Genomic DNA, 24,772 nt, shown 5'->3' with positions numbered 1-24,772 from the left:
GTCATTCACGATGATTTGCGCCATCAACTCATTTACCTTATTCCGAATATTATGAGCATTGTCACCCTTCTATTGGCATTCTTGCCTCTTTATCAGTAACCTCTCCCAAGTCATTTTTCCTTTTAACTTTTCTCCTAATTTTCCTTACTGTAGAACCCATATCTGCTGCTTTGTTTTCCATTTATATTTTTATTTCCCGTTTTATTCCTTTTCGTATTACTGGGCCTATTCACTGAACTCTCCTCAGTCACTGTACCCTGTACTGTGGCCCGTTTTGATTTTGACTATGGCTTCTCTGCCTTACACTTTCCCCTTTACTGCCTTTTGTTTCTGTCCCTGTTTTACTTCCCTCCGACTGCCTGCATTGGGTCCCATCCCCCTGCCACATTAGTTTAAACCCTCCCCAACAACACTTGCAAACACCTCCCCAGGACATTGGTTCCAGTCCTGCACAGGTGCAGACCGTCCGGTTTGTACTGGTCCCACCTCCCCCAGAACCAGTTCCAATGCCCCAGGAATTTGAATCCCTCCCCCTTGCACCATCTCTCGAGCCACGTATTCATCCTATCCATCCTGAAATTCCTACTCTGACTCGCTATCAGTAGCAATCCTGAGATTACTATCTTTGAGGTCCTACTTTTTAGTTTAACTCCCAACTCCCTGAATTCAGCTTGCAGGACCTCATCCTGTTTTTTACCTATATCGTTGGTGCCTATATGCACCACGACAGCTGGCTGTTCACCCACCGCAAGAATTTCCTGCAGCCGCTCCGAGACATCCTTGACCCTTGCACCAGGGAGGCAACATACCATCCTGGAGTCTCGATTGCTTCCGCAGAACTGCCTTTCTATTCCCTTTATGATTGAGTCCCCTATAGCCCTACCATTCTTCTTCCTGCCCTCCTGCGCAGTAGAGCCAGCCAGGGTGCCATGAACCTGGCTGCTGCTGCTTTCCCCTGGTGAACCATCTCCCTCAGCAGTATCTAAAGCGGTATATCTGTTTTGCAGGGAGATGACCGCAGGGGACACCTGCACTGCCTTGCTACTCTTGCTCTGTCCTTTGGTCACCCATTTTCTATATCCCTCAATAATTTTCACCTGCGGTGTGACCAACTCAACGAGCGTGCTATCCACGACGTCCTCAGCATCGCAGATGCTCCAAAGTGAGTCCATCTGCAGCTCCAGAGCTGTCAAGCGGTCTAACAGCAGCTGCAGCTGGACACACGTCTTGCATGTGAAGGAGTCAGGGTCAGTGGACGTGTCCCTGAGCTCCCACATCGCACACGAGGAGCATGACACGGGTCTGGGATCTCCTGCCATGTCTTAAACCTTTTTTTTTTTTAAATTTAGAGTACCCAATTCATTTTTTCCAATTCCGGGGCAATTTAGCGTGTTTAATCCACCTAGCCTGCACATCTTTGGATTGTGGGGAAGAAACCCACGCAAACACGGGAAGAATGTGCAAACTCCACATGGACAGTGACCCAGAGCCGGGATCGAACCTGGGACCTCGACGCTGTGAGACTGCAGTGCTAATCACTGAGCCGTGTCTTAAACCTTAGGTTAACTTATACAACTACAATGCCAAAAAAACAAAAGAAAAATAAATAAATAGACAAACGAGAAGAAAAACTACTTACTAGTCACTTTCCAGGGATAAAAAGCACCTCCTCCCCACCAAGCTTCAAATTCCCACCTAGCTTCAAATTCCCAAACTCACTCTTCGATGTGCCTCACTCCGGCTGTCTCTTCTCTGGCTCACTGGGAGAATATTGGGGTTTGTATCCAGTATCCTAGCCTCTGTTGGGGTCTAGTCTGGGATCGTAATAATGTTGGCTCGCCTGATTGTATTATAATTTTCTACATGCCTGCTACTACCCCCTTAATAATGGATCCTAGCAGTTTTTTGTTTCCTGATTTCAGACTTCCTCCTTCCTTGAATAAAGGTTTTCTACTTCCATGTTGTGCATTTTGGCTGCAGTAAGAACTTTTAGAGTCAGGGAGGAAGAAGAGTGTATTATTGGTGGATGGAGTTCCAAGTCAGGACAGTGTGCAACTTGGAGGGAACTTCCAAGTAGTGATGTTCTCATGTGTTTGCTGCTCCTGTCCTTCTAGAAGGTAGAGATCAAACATTTGGAAGTTACATCTAAAGAAGCTTTGGCAAGTTGCTGCAGTTCATCTTGCAGGTGGTACATACTCCCTCCACTATCAGTGCACAGTGGCAGCAATGAATGTTTAAAATGGTGGATAGTGTGCGATTCAAGTGGTCTGCTTCGTCTTGGATGGTGTGAATTTCTTGAGTGTTATTGGAGCTGCACTCATCCAGGCAAGTGGAGAGTATTCCACCACACTCCTGGCCTGTGCCTTGTAGACGAACAGGCTTTGGGAAGTCAGGATGTTAAGGTACTCATCAAAGAATTCCCAAAATTTGAACTGCTCTTCTAGCCACATTATTTCTAGGAGTGCTTCAGTTAACGTTCTGGTCAACAGTAACCCACAGGACGCTGTTGGCGAAGGACTCAGTGATGGCACCGACAGTAAACATCAATGGGAGACGGTTAGAGTGTGGACTGGATGACATTTCATTAAAAACCCGAATAATTCTAGCATCCAGAATATTTTGCGAATGGGTGTGTTAAAAACACTAAGCCAAGACACAGTCCTTCAGAATGGGCCATATCAGTCTGCAGGCTTTAGCAACTTTAGAAATCCTAGAAACTACCAAACATTTCGACAATCACAGCAAGAGCCAATAAAAATCAACCAGCAACTAACTTGTAAGTGGCCGCGGATCCCTTTCAATTGTACTACCCATAAGTAGAGGCCACTGATGTCAATTTCAACTTGCCTCGGTGGAATTTTATCACGTGTACTCTGGTTAGTATACAAGTACCATGGCCAATAGGCTACGTCACCCATGTAAATTTTGAAGAGAAAATAATTTATATGCTTTTCATGAAAACTGGGCATATTTGTGAGGTGTAGTCATTGTTGTAGAGATAAATATAACAAAGCAAGATTGTTTATTAATATAACACTTACCAGTTCTGCAGATGTAAAATTCTGGACACTTCTCCCAGCAGGAATCACAATAGAAGCTGCAACAGAAAGGCAAGTTTTCACTATCATGGGGAAAATTTGGACTTTACACATTTTCCAAAATGTGGCTTTCAAATAAATCTAACAAAATTACTGATCTGTAACTTGTTAATGGCATTGGCAAAAAGGATAGGAAACCACAGTAGGTTAAATTGATCTGAAATGTATTACTGAAGGGCAGGTTCTGCTGATATTATTAGACCACTTTCTAGGATCCTGAAAAGGAAGAATGTTTCTTTACCAGGATAGAAAAGCTGAACTGCACAATCTACTTCACAAACATGGTCACATCAAAGCATGCAGCTCTCGTATGTAAATTAAACAGAGTGTAAATATAGACAGGAAGATGCTACTCAGCCCATGGTAATTCAGACACCAGAAGGATGTAAAATTGTTAAGGAGGAGATATTGGATAGGCTATCTGTAGTTGATAAGGCACCCAAGGATACGGAGAAGTAACAGGGTAGGCACTGACCATAATTTTACAGTCTTCCTTAGACTTAGGGTGATGCCAGAGGATTGGAGAATTGTAAACATTACACGCTTGTTCAAAAAAGGGTGTAATGATAAGCCCAGAAACTACAAACAAGGCAGTTTAACTATGGTGATGGGGAAAAAGGGTGATGCCAGAGGATTGGAGAATTGCCAGCATTTCACACTTGTTCAAAAAAGGGTGTAATGGTAAGCTCAGAAACTACAAACAAGGCAGTTTAACTTTGGTGATGGGGAAACTTCTGGAAATAATAATTCAGGATAAAACTAATAGTCACATGGACAAATGCCGATTAATTAAAAGTCAGCGCAGCTTTCTAAGAGAAAATCACATTTAACTAACTTGGAGCTTTTTGAGGAGATAAAAGAGGAGGTTAATGAGGGTAATGCTGCTAATGTGGTATACACAATGGATGTTTTTCAGGCTAGAGGAAGGTTTGTATTGGAATTTCTCAGGAGTCTAAGTTAAGACCCTTGCTTTTCCCGATATATATATATATATATTAATAAAACTTTAGTGAAGAGGGCACAATTTGCAAATGATACAAAACATGGATGCATAGAACTTCAAAAGAACAGAAACAAGTTAGTGGAATGGCTGGACAGGTAGCAGATGAAGTTCAAGGCGGACAAACTGGTGGTGATACATTTTGGCGAGAAGAACATGGAGAGACAATATAAAATAAAAAGGTGCAAAAATAAAAAGGTACAAACTAAAGGGGTGCAGGAACAGATCAACCAGGGTGTACATGTGCATAAATCATTAAACGTGACAGGACGGATTACGAGAGTGGTTAATAAAGCATACAGGATCCCAAGTTCTATTAGTAGGGAATGAGTGCAAGAGAGATGGCGATGTCAATTAACTAGTGTTCCAAAAGCTTCTGGGGACGTGTGTTCAACTCCAACCATGGCAGCTGGTGGAACTTAAATTCAATAAATGAAAAATTCAACAAATGAAAAAAAACCTGGAATTGAAAAGCTAGTCTCAATAATGCTGATCATGAAACCATCATAGATTGTCATAAAACCCTATTTTTGTTCAATAGTGTGCTTTAGGGAAGGAAATATGCTGTCATGACCTGATCTGGCCTGCATGTTGACTCTTAACTGCCCTCTGCAATGGTCTAATAAGTCACTCCGTTAAGGGTGGGCAACAAATTCTGGCCTTGCCAGCGATGTCACATCCTGTGAAAGATCTCTTTTTTTTTTTAAAAAGGCAAGCAAGTTATGCTGACCTCGTATAAGACACTAGACTGGGCTCAGCTGGAATAATGCATCCAGTTCAGGAAGGATGTGAAGGCATTGAAGAGAACAGGGAAGATTCACGAGAATAGTTCCAGGGATGAGGAATTTTACTTATGCAAACAGATTGAAGAAGTTAGGACTGTTTTCATTGGAGAAGAGAGGGATGAGAGGAGACAATCAGAATCATGAGGGGTCTGAACAGAATAGATAGGGAGAAACTGTTCTTACTCAAGACAGGGTGAAATGAGAGGGCAAGATATAAAGTATTGGCAAAAGAAGCAATATGAAAAAGACGTTTTCACAGTGAGTGGCTACAGTCTGGAACCCACTGCCTGTGTGTAGTGGGGCATTCATAAAGGAATTAAACTCATATTTGAAAAGGAACATTGCACAGAGATACAGGGAGAAGGCAGGGTATGCCATTAAGTGAAATGCTTATTTGGACAGCTGGTACAGACACAATGAGCCAAACAGCATCTTTCTACACTGGAACAATTTTGTGATTCTGTGTCGTGCTCACATGCATGAAATCTTCATTTGAATATTAGCCAAGTCACATATAGAGAAAAAAATTTGAAGGTAAATGGACAAAGAATTCAGGTCTTCTGCTTTGGTTACTTGCATGTTTTTAAAGGCCTTCTATTTCAACAGCTCCACAATCACACATGATTCATGGTTAATTACCACAATGGCATTGAACTGCTTTATTGGAGTAAGACTTGTCTCAACACTCTAGTCATCTGGACAGATGGAGTACTATCATAAGAGGTCAGAACTGTAACAGTCTAAAATACTTACCCCTTTAGAAATATGAGCATGCATTTGAAACAAGATTATGATTAGACAGTATAATTATCAATCATAAATCTCCTTTTCAGTCTGAAGGAAGTAGTTACACGTTAGACCCCCCAGACAAAATGACGATAGATATATGGTCTACTTTGCTACATCGCTCGATCAAAGACTGCCTCCAGTAATAGTAACCACAAGTCAGAATCCAATTTCCAACCAAATTTTCACACCTCCAGAAAAAACAAGATGCCTCACTAGGCTAATGTCTCTAACATTTTCTTCACAACAGGACTCTCTTAAGTTGTGCGAGGAACAATCAATCCATTTTGTCCTGATAGAGGACTGCCTGCACAAATAGAAATACAGCTAATCCATCTCCCTTGAAACTAAGCTCCGACAGTCGAGACAAGAGTTTTAATTTCTTACCCTCCACAAAGGACAAAACATGTCTCCTCTTCATTCAGATTGCTGCTAAATAAGCCTAGTTTAAAATTTGTTTGATTATTTTATCTAGCTACAAATTCCAGTTAAATGAAGAGATCCTATATGTGGCACTTTACGCTTCAAAAACGTTGATTCCTTTAGGTTTTCATTTCTTAAACCAGATTTTAAGATTCCTTGGTCCGATTTTTGTTCTTTCATGACAAGCAACCAATAGCTGGATTGGGGGTAACTTACTGTGAAATGTTGATATGGGGCAGAATTTTACAGCAAAGCCCTAGATCCCCAAGGCAGGACCAAATGCAGAGCCACTTCAGCAGACAGATGCACAGGACCTCTCAGTGATTAGTCAATTAACTCAGGGAAGGCATGGGTCATCTAATAAAAACGCAGAAGACAGAACTGAGCTAGCGCAGTCAGCATCAGGAGACATACCAGATTCCGGCACCATATTTAAAGGGCTCTCAGACTTGCAAAGGCGACTGCAAAGTAGCCCCTCTGCTCACCTGCCACCCGGCTGCAAAGCAGCCTCTGCTCACCTGCCACCCGGCTGCAAAGCAGCCTCTGCTCACCCGCCACCCGACTGCAAAGTAGCCCCTCTGCTCACCCGCCAACCAGCTGCAAAGCAGCCTCTGCTCACCCGCCACCCAGCTGCAAAGCAGGCCCCCTGCCCGCCACACCACGCTGCTGCAAAGCAGACCCTACACGCCACACATTGCTGCAAAGCAGCCCCTCTACTCGCCACACCACGTTGCTGCAAAGAAGCCCCTCTGCTCGCCACACCACGCTACTGCAAAGCAGCCTCTACCTGCCACACCACGCTGCTGCAAAGCAGCCCCTCTGCTCACCCGCCAACCAGCTGCAAAGCAGCCTCTGCTCACCCGCCACCCAGCTGCAAAGCAGGCCCCCTGCCCGCCACACCACGCTGCTGCAAAGCGGCACCTCTGCTCGCCACACCACGCTGCTGCAAAGAAGCCCCTCTGCTCGCCACACCACGCTACTGCAAAGCAGCCTCTACCTGCCACCACGCTGCTGCAAAGCAGCCCCTCTGCTCGCCACACCACACTGCTGCAAAGAAGCCCCTCTGCTCGCCACACCACGCTACTGCAAAGCAGCCTCTACCTGCCACACCACGCTGCTGCAAAGCGGCACCTCTGCCCGCCACACCGCGCTGCTGTAAAGCAGCCTCTGCCCGCCACACAACGCTGCTGCAAAACAGCCCCTCTGCTCGCCACACCACGCTGCTGCAAAGAAGCCCCTCTGCTCACCACACCACGCTACTGCAAAGCAGCCTCTACCTGCCACACCACGCTGCTGCAAAGCGGCACCTCTGCCCGCCACACCGCGCTGCTGTAAAGCAGCCTCTGCCCGCCACACAACGCTGCTGCAAAACAGCCCCTCTGCTCGCCACACCACGCTGCTGCAAAGAAGCCCCTCTGCTCACCACACCACGCTGCTGCAAAGAAGCCCCTCTGCTCGCCACACCACGCTACTGCAAAGCAGCCTCTACCTGCCAGACCACGTTGCTGCAAAGCAGCCCCTCTGCCTGCCACGCCACGCTGCTGCAAAGCAGACCCTACACGCCACACCACGCTGCTGCAAAGCAGCACCTCTGCCCGCCACACCACGCTGCTGCAAAGCAGACCCTACACGCCACACATTGCTGCAAAGCAGCCCCTCTGCTCGCCACACCACGCTGCTGCAAAGAAGCCCCTCTGCTCGCCACACCACGCTACTGCAAAGCAGCCTCTACCTGCCGCACCACGCTGCTGCAAAGCAGCCCCTCTGCCTGCCACACCACGCTGCTGCAAAGCAGACCCTACACGCCACGCTGCTGCAAAGCAGCACCTCTGCCCGCCACACCACGCTGCTGCAAAGCAGCCTCTGCTCGCCACACCACGCTGCTGCAAAGCAGCCTCTGTCCGCCACACCATGTTGCTGCAAAGCTGCCTCTATCCACCACACCACGCTGCTGCAAAGCAGTCTCTATCCGCCACACCACACTGCTGCAAAGCAGCCTCTATCCGCCACACCATGCTGCTGCAAAGCAGCCTCTATCTGCCACACCATGCAACTGCAAAGCAGCCTCTATCCGCCATGCCATGCTGCTGCAAAGCAACCTCTATCCGCCACACCACGCTGCTGCAAAGCAGCCTCTATCCGCCACACCATGCTGCTGCAAAGCAACCTCTATCCGCCACACCACGCTGCTGCAAAGCAGCCTCTATCCGCCACACCATGCTGCTGCAAAGCAGCCTCTATCCACACCACACTGCTGCAATGGAGCCTCTATCCGCCACACCACGCTGCTGCAAAGCAGCCTCTATCCGCCACACCACGCTGCTGCAAAGCAGCCTCTATCCGCCACACCACACTGCTGCAAAGCAGCCTCTATCCACCACACCATGCTGCTGCAAAGCAGCCCCTCTGCTCGCCACACCACACTGCTGCAAAGCTGCCTCTGCTCGCCACACAACACTGCTGCAAAGCAGCCTCCATCCCCCACACCACACTGCTGTAAAGCAGCCTCTGCCCACCACACCACACTGCTGCAAAGCAGCCTCTGCTCACCATACCACACTGCTGTAAAGCAGCCCCTCTGCCCGCCACAACACACTGCTGTAAAGCAGCCTCTGCCCGCCACACCACCCTCTCTGCCTGCGGCACTGCCTAAGAGTTGAACACAAACCTGCAGCCACAATGGCAGATGGAAGACACGAGATGGCACAATGGCTTAGCAATAGCTCCCTGCAGGTTCTCCTCCAGGCTGTAAAAGGGCACTGTGGGAAGTCCTCTTCCGCCCAGACAGGATTAGGAAGCCCACCCACTTAACCAAGCAAGCCTTGAAAGAGATTGCAAAGGTCAGTAGCTAGCTTTGTGTGGGTGGGGAAGACTCCATGAACCAGGTGAGCTTTCTTGGAGAGAGATAGATAGACGAGGGGGTGGCCTGGATCTCCCAAACTTACAAAACTATTACTCGGCTGCAAACATTGTCATGGTCCGGAAGTGGGTGGAGGACCAAAGGTCACTATGGGGAAGGGGAGAGGAAGTCTCACGGGGACCACCTTGAGGGCACTAGTTTTGGCACCTCTGCCATTCTCGCCAAATAGATTCTCATCTAATCCAGTGGTTATATCTACGCTGAGGGTGTGGAATCAGTGCCTGTAGCACTTTGGGATGGGGGCATGTGCACAAGGGCTTCAATTTGCGATAACCATAGATTTGCCCCACCAAGACTAGATGCTAGGCTTAGGAAGTGGGGCCAGCTAGGGATTAGATGCTTTGAGGACTGGAAGGAAATGAGTGGACTGGTCTGAGCTGGCAGAGGTTTACCAGTGATCTCACAGAAATCTAACCTTCAAATCAGAGCCTGAGAAAGGAAATGGATTCACTCCAAATGTTGCTGCCCTGGGACTAGAGGATCGGCTCCTATCGCAGGACGTGATTGGGAACGTTTTGTGAGGGCCACTGATAGAAATTGACTTTTCTAGTCAGATATAAGAGGTTTAAATAAGAACTCATTAAGAATAATTAACTATAATCATATTAACCATGAGAGTCAGGGAAGCCGAATAGCTGCGAACATTTTGCAAGTTGCTTGAAACTTGCTTGAGACGGTAAGAACAGTGACATCAACTAGCTAAAAGGCCCCATTGTTATACAGTAGGAACTGGTAGTTCCATCTCTATGGAAACAGCAAGTCAAGAGATACTTTCTGAATGAAAATTGGCAAGCGATGGTATGGGAAAATTTGTACCAAGATATTTAAATACATATATCTCTTAAATTGAAGGAGAGACAGTTTGCCCGAATTGAGTCAATTATGAATTAGTTAAAGCCAATCAGAGGTGAAAAGAAGGCGAGACCTTAAGATAATAATCTCCTTAAGAATAACTTACCGGGGGACTCCGGTGACGGCGGGCAGGAGGCAGCCGCACACTGGAGGGTTCCCGTTCGGGAATAGAAATTTCGGAGTTTTATCGCCCGATCCCGGGGGCAACGGAGGCTGAAAAAGCTGTAAGAAGGCACAGGGAGGAGAAATGTCCAAGTTTGGGAAAAAAACGGCTGTGAAAAAGGGGGTTAATGAAAGTCCGCCAGTGGGTGAAAAAGTCAGTGCAGGAACTGACCAAAGCGGAGGCTGGAGCACCAGGGTAGGCCGCATTGCTCACAGCAGAAGAAATGACCAAGGTGATGGCTGTGGAACTTGAAAAACAGTTCACAAAGCACATGGAGGTGAAGAAGAAGGAGGTGGGGGCGGTATTGAAAGTGCTGGTGGAGGAGGACGCGATTGCCCCGGTGAGGCGGCAGTATCAAGCGCAGCGGCGGAGGTGCGGGAGCAAGGTGAGATGCTGAAGGAAGTGGAAGAGGCATTCACGCAGCACAGTGATCAACTCACATCAATGGGGGAGGAGTTGCGGAAGGTGATAGAGACCAACAAGGGTCTGCGAGCCAAAATGGAAGACCTGGAAAACAGATCCAGGCGGCAGAATCAGAGGATTGTGGGTCTGCCCGAAGGGGTGGACGGCCTGAGGCCGACGGAGTATTTTGCCACAATGTTGACAAAGCTATTGGGGGAGGGGGACGATCCCTCTCGATATGAACTGGATCGTGCTCATTGGTCGGGGAGGCCGAGACCAAAGGCGAGTGAGCCGTCAAGAGTAGTAACTGTGTGTTTTCGTAGGTATAGCGTGAAGGAGAAAGTCCTGTGCTGGGCAAAGCAGAAGCGGGTGGTGCAGTGGGCTGGAGCTGGTATACGCATATACCAGGACTTTACAGTGGAGCTGGCGAGGAGGCGGGCTGCCTTCAGCTGGGTGAAGAAGGCACTGTACATCAGCGAGGTGCAGTGCGGCATAGTATAACCAGCTAAGTTGAGGGTGACCTACAAATCCAAGAACTTTTATTTTGGGACGGCGGAAGCGGCGGAGGAGCTTGCGAAGGCAGAAGAACTGTGGCAGAATTGAGAAATAGGACTGAGAGCGGGTTGTGTACCGATGTAGCCTCATGTAACTTTAATTTTTCATTGCGTGTTGGTGTATGTACTAAATGAGTCGACGTTGTATATATTTGGACAAGAGAAGAGTTGCGGCTTTCATTTGCAATGGTGGTTCTTTGGGGCTTGGGTATGTATGTTGGGGTTGTGTGCTAAAGGGGATTTCTTGGTTTACCTCTTTTCCATTTGGGGCTTGAATGAGACAACACAAGAGGATGTGCTTGGTGGAGGGAGTGACTATGCAGTCAATTACCATGGGAACAGTCAATAGCATACGGTGCCAGTGACATGGCTGCATCATCGTGAGAGAGTCAGTCTGTCACTGCTCATTCACCCCACCCTAGGGTCCTCAGAGAATGGATGCATGCAGAAGATATGTGTGAAGATCCCCATAATGGATCGCTGGGGCTACCACATAGGATTATTGTTTTCTCCATGGGGACAGAACAGGACAACTAAGGAGGGGTTCCATTCCTGGCAACTTGGTAACTGCTGCAACACGAAAAGGAACATCTAGCAGAGTTGTCCAAGGTTGTGCACCCATGCGAGAAATGAGTACTGCCAAAACCCTCTACTGCACTCTAATTCTGACCACTTAAGCAACCGCAATTTTAGTGCTCCATGGGTTGGCTGTGTCTTCAGTTGCCAAGGCCTAAAGGTCTGGAATTTCCTCTCCGAACCTCACCACCACTCTTTCCTCCTTAAAAATGCTGCTTAAAACCAGCTAACGGGCAACCAAACTGTCACCAAACTTTTGGTTATCAGCCCCAATAGCTCCTCATGCTGCTCAGCAATACATTTTGCTTAACAATGTTCTCGCAGAACAGGGAGCAATTTTAAATGGAAAGACACTAAATAAGCCATTGTTGTCCTTAGTCGGGGCAATAAAATCTGATAACGCTTTTCAATGGTCACTGAACTGGAGCACAAACTAACTTTTAAATCCCAAACAAATATTTTTAGGATTAAATGATAAAATAGCTTGTTTTCGACTATTTTTGTTTTGAATTCATTTAAGGACTCAGAGCATCATCAGCAAGATCAGCAATTATTGCCCATTAATAACTGCCCTGGAGGAGGAGGGTGAGCCACCTTCTCATACTGCTGCAGTCCACGTGGCGGAGGGTGGAGAAAGGAGTTCCACGATTTTGACCCAGCAACTGAATGAATGGCGATATAGTTCTAAGTCAGGATGGTGTGTCACTTGGAGGGGATCTTGCAGTTGGTGCTATTACCATGCATCTGCTCCCTCGTTCTTCTAGGTTATGGGTTTGGTAGGTGTTTTTAAAGGAGCCTAGGTGAGTTGCTGCAGGGCATTTTGTAGATGGTACACACTACTGCCACTGTGTGATGGTGGGAGTAAATGTTTAAGGTGGTGGGTGGGGTGCACATCAAGTGAACTGCTTTGTCCTGGATGGTGTTGCACTTCTGGAAAGTTGTTGGAGCTTTACTCACACAGCTAAGTGGCAAATATTCCATCACACTCCAGGTTTGTGTCTTGCAGATGTTGGAAAGGTTTTGGGAAGCTAGGTGGTGTGTTATTTACCATAGAACTCGGAGCGTCTGACCTGCTCTGATATTTATATGGATGGTGCGGTTCAGTTTCTGGTCAATGGATAATGATGGTAGGGGATTCAGTGATGGAGATGCCAATGAACATCAGGATGTGATGGCAAGATTCGCTCTTGGAGATGGTCATTGCCTGGCATTTGTTTGGTGCCTAAATATCATTATGGTTCTTTCTGCATACAGGCACAGACAGCTTCAGCATATCAGGAGTTACAAATGGTACCAAATGTTGTGTAATCATCATGGAACATTCCCAGTTCTGACTTATAATGTAGGTTGGTCTTTGATGAAGCAGCTGAAGATGGGTGGGCACAGGACACCACCCTGAGGAAACTCTGAAAAGATATCTGGAGGCTGAAATGATTGACCTCCAACAACCAAAACCACAATCCTTTCTGCTCAATATGATGCCAATCAGTGGAGAACTCCCTGTTCAAAAGACTCCACCCTTGAAATCACTGTCCTCCGCCAATCTAACCTCTTTTACACTTGGCTCAAGGGAAAAGCTCCCACATTCACAATTCACTTCCGCTGGACTAACAAGCTTCCAGATTGCTTCACTTTGGCCCTCATCTCCAATCAAACCTTGAAGCTACTTATTTATTTGGCCATTCCCTCATCTGTATCTATAATGCTGTCATCTCCCATCATTTTAGTTCCCTTTCTACAGCACCCATTTACATTGCCTCAAATTAGGGCAGCACGGTAGCATAGTGATTAGCACAGTTGCTTCACAGTTCCAGGGTCCCAGGTTCGATTCCCGGATGGGTCACTGGTTGTGTGGAGTCTGCACGTTCTCCCCGTGTCTGCGTGGGTTTCCTCCAGGTGTTCCGGTTTCCTCCCACAGTCCAGAGATGTGCAAGTTAGGTGGACTGGCCATGCTAAATTGCCCTTATTGTCCAAAAAGTGTAAGTGGGGGTTACGGGGATAGGGTAGATACGTGGACTTTAGGGTGCTCTTTGTAAGGGCCGGTGCAGACTCGATGGGCCGAATGGCCTGCTTCTGCACTGTACATTCTATGAAATGTGAAGAGTGCAAACCTGAGTGCATCTGGCTGATAATTGGCACGGCAATCCAAAGGGAGTTCTCGTGTGACCATTTCAAAATGCAAATATGCTTTGCATTTTTTCTGCCAAAATTGCTCGGTATTCAAGCTTAATCAAAGATCAAGATAACCAATAAGACTGCAAGACATAGTAGACATAGAGCCGAAGTAGGCCATTCTGCCCACCGGGCAATGAGCACTATAGTGATAGTAGGATATGAAAAGACAGCAATTAATTCACGACTTTCTACTATGTTAAAAAAAAGAATTTTCCAAGTACAAATTATCCTGACCCTTTAAAGTATCAATAACAAAAAACACTAGCTCTGGGACTCACTTAGCTTTGTGCAAATAAACATTTTCAAATTGACAGCAGAGAGCATGAGCATCTCATGCAAGTGCAGCTGTTTCAACAGGCCGGACTCTCAGCCAAGATGGGCTGAGAACCCAGACAACCATTCTCTTGTTGAAACACCTATGTCTAAGAGAAAACTTTGTTTGATTGACAAGTCAGGTTGTCTGTTCACTGCCATCAATTTCATAATGTTTATTTACACTTCTCTAAGTCATAGAACATAACAGCGCAGTACAGGCCCTTCGGCCCTCGATGTTGCGCCGACCAGTGAAACCACTCTAAAGCCCATCTACACTATTCCCTTATCGTCCATATGTCTATCCAATGACCATTTGAATGCCCTTAGTGTTGGCGAGTCCACTACTGTTGCAGGCAGGGCATTCCACGCCCTTACTACTCTCTGAGTAAAGAACCGACCTCTGACATCTGTCCTAGATCTGTCTCCCCTCAATTTAAAGCTATGTCCCCTTGTGCTAGACATCACCATCCGAGGAAAAAGGCTCTCACTGTCCACCCTATCCAATCCTCTGATCATCTTGTATGCCTCAATTAAGTCACCTATTAACCTTCTTCTCTCTAATGAAAACAGCCTCAAGTCCCTCAGCCTTTCCTCATAAGATCTTCCCTCCATACCAGGCAACGTTCTGGTAAATCTCCTATGCACCCTTTCCAATGCTTCCACATCCTTCCTATAATGCGGCGACCAGAATTGCACGCAATACTCCAAATGCAGCCGCACCAGAGTTTTGTACAGCTGCAACATGACCTCATGGCTCAGAACTCAATCCCTCTACAAATAAAAGCTAACACACCGAACGCCTTCTTAACAACCCTCTCAACTGGGTGGCAACTTTCAGGGATCCATGTACATGGACACCGAGATCTCTCTGCTCATCCACACTGCCAAGAACCTTACCATTAGCCCAGTGCTCGGTCTTCCTGTTATTCCTTCCAAAATGAATCACCTCACACTTTTCTGCATTAAACTCCATTTGCCACCTCTCAGCCCAGCGCTGCAGCTTATCTATGTCCCTCTGTAACTTGTAACATTCTTCCGCACTGTCCACAACTCCACCGACTTTAGTGTCATCTGCAAATTTACTCACCCATCCTTCTACGCCATCCTCCAGGTAATTTATAAAAATGACAAACAGCAGTGGCCCCAAAACAGATCCTTGTGGTACACCACTAGTAACTGGACTCCAGTCTGAACATTTCCCATCAACCGCCACCCTTCGTCTTCTTCCAGCTAGCCAATTTCTGATCCAAACTGCTAAATCACCCTGAATCCCATGCCTCTGTATTTTCTGCAGTAGCCTACCGTGGGGAACCTTATCAAACGCTTTACTGAAATCCATATACACCACATCAACTACTTTACCCTCATCCACCTGTTTGGTCACCTTCTCAAAGAACTCAATAAGGTTCGTGAGGCACGACCTACCCTTCACAAAACCGTGTTGACTATCTCTAATCAAATTATTCCTTTCCAGATGATTATACATCCTATCTCTTATAAACCTTTCCAAGATTTTGCCCACAACAGAAGTAAGGCTCACTGGTCTATAGTTACCGGGGTTGTCTATACTCCCCTTCTTGAACAAGGGGACAACATTTGATATCCTCCAGTCTTCTGGCACTATTCATGTAGACAAAGATGACTTAAAGATCAAAGCCAAAGGCTCAGCAATCTCCTCCCTAGCTTCCCAGAGAATCCTAGGATAAATCCCATCCAGCCCAGGGGACTTATCTATTTTCACACTTTCCAGAATTGTTAACACCTCCTCCTTATGAACCTCAAGCCCTTCTAGTCTAGTAGCCTGAATCTCAGTATTCTCCTCGACAACATTGTCTTTTTCCTGTGTGAATACTGATGAAAAATATTCATTTAGCACCTCTCCTGTCTCCTCGGACTCCAAGCACAACTTCCCACTACTGTCCTTGACTGGCCCTACTCTTATCCTAGTCATTTGTTTATTACTGACATACCTATAGAAAGTTTCAGGGTTATCCTTGATCCTACCTGCCAAAGACTTCTCATGTCCCCTCAGGGCTCTTCTTAGCTAACTTATAACTCTCGAGCGCCCTAACTGAACCTTCATGTCTCATCTTTACATAAGCCTCCTTCTTCCTCTTGACAAGTGTTTCGACTGCTTTGGTAAACCACGGTTCCCTTGCTCGACCACTTCCTCCCTGCCTGACAGGTACATACTTATCAAGGACACGCGCAGTAGCTGTTCCTTGAACAAGCTCCACATTTCCATTGTGCCCATCCCCTGCAGTTTTTCTCTCCATCCGATGCATCCCAAGTCTTGCCTCATCACATCATAATTGCCTTTCCCCCAGATATAACTCTTGCCCTGCGGTATATACCTATCCCTTTCCATCACTAAAGTAAACGTAATCGAACTGTGGTCACTATCACCAAAGTGCTCACCTACCTCCAAATCGAACCTGTCCTGGTTCATTACCCAGTACCAAATCCAATATGGCCTCGCCTCTCGTTGGCCTATCTACATACTGTGTCAGGAAACCCTCCTGCACACATTGGACAAAAACAAACCAATCTAAAGTTCCGCAACTATAGCGTTTCCAGTCAATATTTGGAAAGTTAAAGTCCCCCATAACAACTACCCTGATGCTTTCGCTCCTTTCCAGAATCATCTTTGCAATCCTTTCCTCTACATCTCTGGAACTTTTCGGAGGCCTATAGAAAAACCCTAACAGGGTGACCTCTCCTTTCCTGTTTCTAACCTCAGCCCATACTACCTCAGTAGACGAGTCCTCATCAAACGTCCTTTCTGCCACCGTAATACTGTCCTTGACTAACAATGCCATCCCTCCCCCTCTTTTACCACCTTCCCTGAGATTACTGAAATATCTAAAGCCAGGCACCTGCAACAACCATTCCTGTCCCTGCTCTATCCATGTCTCCGAAATGGCCACAACATGGAAGTCCCAGGTACCAACCCATGCCGCAAGTTCACCCACCTTATTCCGGATGCTCCTGGCATTGAAGAAGACACACTTTAAACCACCTTCCTGCCTGCCGGTACACTCCTGCAACTTTGAAACCTTACTCATGACCTCACTACTCTCAACCTCCTGTATACTGGAGCTACAATTCAGGTTCCCAAGCCCCTGCTGAACTAGTTTAAACCCTCCCGAAGAGCATTACCAAATTTCCCCCCCAGGATATTGGTACCCTTCTGGTCCAGGTGTAGACCATCCCATTTGTAGAGGTCCCACCGACCCCAGAATGAGCCCCAATTATCCAGAAATCTGAAACCCTCCCTCCTGCACCATCCCTGTAGCCACGTGTTCAACTCCTCTCTCTCCCTATTCCTCCTCTCGCTATCACATGGCACGGGTAACAACCCAGAGATAATAAGAGATAAGAACACGCAGTAGCTGATCCTTGAACAAGCCCCACTTATCCAGTGTGCCCAACACTTGCAGCCTACTTCTCCACCTTATCCCCCCCAAGTCACGTCTAATGGCATCATAATTGCCCTTCCCCCAGCTATATCCTGGCCGCGAGGTTTGCTAGTGTCACACGGGAGGGTTTAAACTAGTATGGCAGGGGGGTGGGCACGGGAGCAATAGGTCAGAAGGTGAGAGCATTGAGGGAGAACTAGGGAATAGGGACAGTGTGGCTCTGAGGCAGCGCAGACGGGGAGAAGTTGCTGAACACAGCGGGTCTGGTGGCCTGAAGTGCATATGTTTTAATGCAAGGAGCATTACGGGTAAGGCAGATGAACTTAGAGCTTGGATTACTACTTGGAACTATGATGTTGTTGCCATTACAGAGACCTGGTTGAGGGAAGGGCAGGATTGGCAGCTAAACGTTCCAGGATTTAGATGTTTCAGGCGGGATAGAGGGGGATGTAAAAGGGGAGGCGGAGTTGCGCTACTTGTTCAGGAGAGTATCACAGCTATACAGCGAGAGGACACCTCAGAGGGCAGTGAGGCTATATGGGTAGAGATCAGGAATAAGAAGGGTGCAGTCACAATGTTGGGGGTATACTACAGGCCTCCCAACAGCCAGCGGGAGATAGAGGAGCAGATAGGTAGACAGATTTTGGAAAAGAGTAAAAACAACAGGGTTGTGGTGATGGGAGACTTCAACTTCCCCAATATTGACTGGGACTCACTTAGTGCCAGGGGCTTAGACGGGGCAGAGTTTGTAAGGAGCATCCAGGAGGGCTTCTTAAAACAATATGTAAACAGTCCAACTAGGGAAGGGGCGGTACTGGACCTGGTATTGGGGAATGAGCCCGGCCAGGTGGTAGATGTTTCAGTAGGGGAGCATTTCGGTAACAGTGACCACAATTCAGTAAGTTTTAAAGTACTGGTGGACAAGGATAAGAGTGGTCCGAGGATGAATGTGCTAAATTGGGGGAAGGCTAATTATAACAATATTAGGCGGGAACTGAAGAACATAGATTGGGGGCGGATGTTTGAGGGCAAATCAACATCTGACATGTGGGAGGCTTTCAAGTGTCAGTTGAAAGGAATACAGGACAGGCATGTTCCTGTGAGGAAGAAAGATAAATACGGCAATTTTCGGGAACCTTGGATGACGAGTGATATTGTAGGCCTCGTCAAAAAGAAAAAGGAGGCATTTGTCAGGGCTAAAAGGCTGGGAACAGACGAAGCCTGTGTGGCATATAAGGAAAGTAGGAAGGAACTTAAGCAAGGAGTCAGGAGGGCTAGAAGGGGTCATGAAAAGGCATTGGCAAATAGGGTTAAGGAAAATCCCAAGGCTTTTTACACTTACATAAAAAGTAAGAGGGTAGCCAGGGAAAGGGTTGGCCCACTGAAGGATAGGCAAGGGAATCTATGTGTGGAGCCAGAGGAAATGGGCGAGGTACTAAATGAATACTTTGCATCAGTATTCACCAAAGAGAAGGAATTGGTAGATGTTGAGTCTGGAGAAGGGGGTGTAGATAGCCTGGGTCACATTGTGATCCAAAAAGACGAGGTGTTGGGTGTCTTAAAAAATATTAAGGTAGATAAGTCCCCAGGGCCGGATGGGATCTACCCCAGAATACTGAAGGAGGCTGGAGAGGAAATTGCTGAGGCCTTGACAGAAATCTTTGGATCCTCGCTGTCTTCAGGGGATGTCCCGGAGGACTGGAGAATAGCCAATGTTGTTCCTCTGTTTAAGAAGGGTGGCAGGGATAATCCCGGGAACTACAGGCCGGTGAGCCTTACTTCAGTGGTAGGGAAATTACTGGAGAGAATTCTTCGAGACAGGATCTACTCCCATTTGGAAGCAAATGGACGTATTAGTGAGAGGCAGCACGGTTTTGTGAAGGGGAGGTCGTGTCTCACTAACTTGATAGAGTTTTTCGAGGAGGTCACTAAGATGATTGATGCAGGTAGGGCAGTAGATGTTGTCTATATGGACTTCAGTAAGGCCTTTGACAAGGTCCCTCATGGTAGACTAGTACAAAAGGTGAAGTCACACGGGATCAGGGGTGAACTGGCAAGGTGGATACAGAACTGGCTAGGCCATAGAAGGCAGAGGGTAGCAATGGAGGGATGCTTTTCTAATTGGAGGGCTGTGACCAGTGGTGTTCCACAGGGATCAGTGCTGGGACCTTTGCTCTTTGTAGTATATATAAATGATTTGGAGGAAAATGTAACTGGTCTGATTAGTAAGTTTGCAGACGACACAAAGGTTGGTGGAATTGCGGATAGCGATGAGGACTGTCTGAGGATACAGCAGGATTTAGATTGTCTGGAGACTTGGGCGGAGAGATGGCAGATGGAGTTTAACCTGGACAAATGTGAGGTAATGCATTTTGGAAGGGCTAATGCAGGTAGGGAATATACAGTGAATGGTAGAACCCTCAAGAGTATTGAAAGTCAAAGAGATCTAGGAGTACAGGTCCACAGATCACTGAAAGGGGCTACACAGGTGGAGAAGGTAGTCAAGAAGGCATACGGCATGCTTGCCTTCATTGGCCGGGGCATTGAGTATAAGAATTGGCAAGTCATGTTGCAGCTGTATAGAACCTTAGTTAGGCCACACTTGGAGTATAGTGTTCAATTCTGGTCGCCACACTACCAGAAGGATGTGGAGGCTTTAGAGAGGGTGCAGAAGAGATTTACCAGAATGTTGCCTGGTATGGAGGGCATAAGCTATGAGGAGCGATTGAATAAACTCGGTTTGTTCTCACTGGAACGAAGGAGGTTGAGGGGCGACCTGATAGAGGTATACAAAATTATGAGGGGCATAGACAGAGTGGATAGTCAGAGGCTTTTCCCCAGGGTAGAGGGGTCAATTACTAGGGGGCATAGGTTTAAGGTGAGAGGGGCAAGGTTTAGAGTAGATGTACGAGGCAAGTTTTTTACGCAGAGGGTAGTGGGTGCCTGGAACTCACTACCGGAGGAGGTAGTGGAGGCAGGGACGATAGGGACATTTAAGGGGCATCTTGACAAATATATGAATAGGATGGGAATAGAAGGATACGGACCCAGGAAGTGTAGAAGATTGTAGTTTAGTCGGGCAGTATGGTCGGCACGGGCTTGGAGGGCCGAAGGGCCTGTTCCTGTGCTGTACATTTCTTTGTTCTTTGTTCTTTGTTATAACTCTTGCCCTGCGGTGTATACTTATCCCTTTCCATCATTAACGTAAACGTCACCGAATTGTGGTCACTGTCCCCAAAGTGCTCTCCTACCTCCAAATCCAACACCTGGCCTGGTTCATTACCCAAAACCAAATCCAACGTGGCCTCGCCTCTTGTTGGCCTGTCAACATATTGTTTCAGGAAACCCTCCTGCACACACTGTACAAAAAACGACCCATCTATTGTACTCGAACTATATCTTTTCCAGTCAATATTTGGAAAGTTAAAGTCTCCCATAATAACTACCCTGTTACTTTCGCTCATATCCAGAATCATCTTCGCCATCCTTTCCTCTACATCCCTAGAACTATTAGGAGGCCTATAAAAAACTCCCAACAGGGTGACCTCTCCTTTCCTGTTTCTAACTTCAGCCCATACTACCTCGGAAGAAGAGTCCCCATCTAGCATCCTCTCCGCCACCGTAATACTGCTCTTGACTAGCAGCGCCACACCTCCCCCTCTTTTGCCTCCTTCTCTGAGCTTACTAAAACACCTAAACCCCGGAACCTGCAACATCCATTCCTGTCCCTGCTCTATCCATGTCTCCGAAATGGCCACAACATCGAAGTCCCAGGTACCAACCCACGCTGCCAGTTCCCCTACCTTGTTTCGTATACTCCTGGCATTGAAGTAGACACACTTCAAACCACCTACCTGAACACTGGCCCCCTCCTGCGACGTCAAATCTGTGCTCCTGACCTCTATACTCTCATTCTCCCTTACCCTAAAACTACAATCCAGGTTCCCATGCCCCTGCTGCATTAGTTTAAACCCCCCCAAAGAGCACTAACAAATCTCCCCCCCCAGGATATTTGTGCCCCTCAGGTTCAGATGTAGACCATCCTGTCTGTAGAGGTCCCACCTTCCCCAGAAAGAGCCCCAGTTATCCAAAAATCTGAATCCCTCCCGCCTGCACCATCCCTGTAGCCACGTGTTTAAATGCTCTCTCTCCCTATTCCTCCTCTCGCTATCACATGGCACGGGTAACAACCCAGAGATAATAACTCTGTTTGTCCTAGATCTAAGTTTCCACCCTAGCTTCCCGAATTCCTGCCTTACATCCCTATCCCTTTTCCTACCTATGTCGTTGGTACCTATGTGGACCACAACTTGGGGCTGCTCTCCCTCCCCTTAAGGATCCCGAAAATACGATCCAAGACATCACGCACCGACACCTGGGAGGCAAAACACCAACCGCGAGTCTCTCTCGTTCCCACAGCATCTCCTATCTATTCCCCTAACTATGGAGTCTCCAATGACTAATGCTCTACTCCTCTCCCCCCTTCCCTTCTGAGCAACAGGGACAGACTCTGTGCCAGAAACCTGTACCCCTGGCTTACCCCTGGTAAGTCGTCATCCCCAAGAGTATCCAAAGCGGTATACTTGTTACTAAGGGGAACGACCACAGGGGATCCCTATACTGACTGCTTCCTCCCAGCCACTCTCACCGTCACCCATCTATCTTTATTCTTCGGAGTAACTACATCCCTGAAGCTCCTATCTATGACCACCTCTGCCTCCCGAATGATCCGAAGTTCATCCAGCTCCAGTTCCCTTACGCGGTTTCTGAGGAGCTGGAGATGGGTGCACTTCCCACAGATGAAATCAGCAGGGACACTGACAGTGTCCCTCACCTCAAACATTCTACAGGAGGAACATTACACTACCTTCCCTGCCATCCCCTCTAGATAAAAAAAGAACTTACCTGTTAATCACTCCCCTTCTCAGCAAGCACTCACTCAGCAATCTCTGCGCCCCGCACGATAACACTGAGGGAAAATAAAAGAAAAACTACTTACCAGTCACCAGCCAGTCCCTTACCTGCAGGTTGTGACGTCACGGTTCAACTTCTTTCGACTTCTACCTGCCCTCGAGCCTTCCTCTTGATCTTAACAGCGGTTGGGGTGTTTTTGGTTAGAGGAGGGGGTAGGGAGGAAAACACTGAAGAAGTGTTTCGGGTTTAAGTGTCACTTGACAACAGCTCCTCCACAAACCACCTTCAAGTTAGGGTGAGCACACGGACGTATGCAAATTTCCCCCTCAACAGCCAATCAGTAGCTCCGCTCTACTGCTCTCTGCTGGATGCTCGTCTTCACTTGAACAGCTAGGGTCTCTTGCTGAGATACACCTTCAAGTTAGGGTGAGCACACGGAGGTATGCAGATCTCCCCCGCAAGAGCCAATCAGCAGCTCCGCTCTACTGCCCTCTGCTGGATGCTTGTCTTCACTTGAACAGCTAGGGTCTCTTGCTGAGGTCATTTCAAGGGTTTGTTATTGATACTTTTAAGTGTCTGGATGATTGGCATTTTTTATTGCAGAGGCGAAATAACGTTTACACAGTAGAAAGTTATTACATTTTTTAATTGTTTTGTCCACGTCCTACTCTCACCATACAGTGACCAGAAGACATAGGAGCTGAATTAGGCCATTCGACTCATCGAGTCTGCTCCATCTTTCGATCATGGCTGATATGTTTCTCATCCCCATTCTCCTGCCTTCTCCCCATATACCGTGATCCCCTTATTAATCAAGAACCTGTCAATTTCAGATTGCCCACTCTCCTAGCCTGCTCAATACCTTTTGCAGCCTCCTCACTTCCTTGACACTAACCGTCCCTCTACTATCTTTGTATCATCGACAAGCTTAGAAACAATACCCGCAGTTCCTCTTCCAGATCGTTAAATGTATATCGTGGATAGGTGTGGTCTCAACACTGACTCCTGCGGAACACCACTAGTCACCAGCTGCCACGCTGAAAAAGACCCCTTTATCCCCACTCTCCGTCTTATGTCAATCTGCCATACATGCTAGTATCTTGCGCCTAACACCATGGGTTCTTAGCAATCTCCTGTACCACAACTTGTCAAACGCTTTCTGGAAATCCAAATAGATCACGTCCACTGACTCTCCCTTGTCAAACTTCCTCATTACTTCCTCAAAGAATTCTAACTTGACAAAGACATGACGACTAAGTACTATTCCACAATCTAATCCTCAATACTGGACTCTAAAATCTCACCAATGACCGAAGTCAGGCTAACCACCTTATAATTTCCCATCTTCTGCCACTCTCCTAAAATAGGGGAGTTACATTTGCCATTTTCCAGTCCTCTGGGACCCTCCCCGATTCCAGTGATTCCAGAAAGATCACCACCAATGCCTCCTCAATCTCCTCAGTTATCTCTTCAGAGCCCTAGGGTGTAGTCCATCCGATCTGGATGATTCATCCACTTTCAGGTCTTTCAGCTTCCCCAGCATCTTCTCCTTAATGATGACCACTACGCTCATCTCTGCCCCCAATTCTCTTGTAATTCTGGTATGCCACTGGGGTCTTCCACCATGAAGACTGCAAAGTATCTATTCAGTTCCTCTGCCATTATTTTGTTCCCCATTACTACTTCTTCAGCCTCATTTTCCAGTGGTCCAATGTCCATTCTTGCCCCTCTCTGACCTTTTATATATCAAAAGAAAACCTTGCAATCTTCTTTTATATTACTAGCTAATTTACACTAATATTTCATCTTCTCCCCCCCTTATTGCTTTTTTAGTTACACTGGCTTCCAGAATAACTAAAGAGCTGGTTTAGCTCCGTGGGCTAGACAGCTGGTTTGTAATGCAGAACAAGGCCAGCAGCGCGGGTTCAATTCCCATACCGGCTCATTACCCGAACAGGCGCTGTAATGTGGCGACTAGGGGCTTTTCACAGTAACTTCATTGCAGTGTAAATGTAAGCCTACTTGTGACAATAAAAGATTATTATTCCCATTAATCCTTGCCACATTGTATGCTCTTTTTTTTTTCGTTTTCATGCAGTTCCTGACTTCCCTCGTCAGCCATGGATGCCTCGTCCTCTCCTTAGCAGGTTTCCTCCTCCTTGGGATGAATTTATGTTGTGCCTTCCAAATAACACCCAAAAACCCCTGCCATTGCTGTTCCACCATCTTACCTGCCAATCTCGCCTTCCAAACAACTCTGGCCAGCCCTCCTCCCTCCCCCCCCCCCTCCCATGTCTTTGTAGTTACCTTTATTCAATTGTAAAACTGTTACATCTGATTCCAGCTTCTCTCCCTCAAATTGCAGGGTGAATTCTATCGTATTGTGATCA

At 47.0% G+C, this 24,772-nt stretch overlaps 1 protein-coding gene across 1 annotated transcript in view; it reads right to left on the bottom strand.

The window, feature by feature from the left end:
• Positions 1–24,772, bottom strand: part of LOC140426463 (stonin-1-like) — a 195,425-nt gene that overhangs the window by 64,708 nt on the left and 105,945 nt on the right. Inside the window, exon 6 of the mRNA XM_072511275.1 lies at positions 3,042–3,097. Within this exon, the coding sequence (XP_072367376.1) occupies positions 3,042–3,097 (56 nt within the window). The remainder of the gene's footprint in view (positions 1–3,041; positions 3,098–24,772) is intronic.

Source organism: Scyliorhinus torazame, chromosome 1 (genome assembly GCF_047496885.1).
Source record: "Scyliorhinus torazame isolate Kashiwa2021f chromosome 1, sScyTor2.1, whole genome shotgun sequence".
Lineage (NCBI taxonomy): Eukaryota > Metazoa > Chordata > Chondrichthyes > Carcharhiniformes > Scyliorhinidae > Scyliorhinus > Scyliorhinus torazame.
The sequence above is the reverse complement of the archived record's forward strand: the minus strand, read 5'-3'. Positions and strand labels throughout refer to the sequence as shown.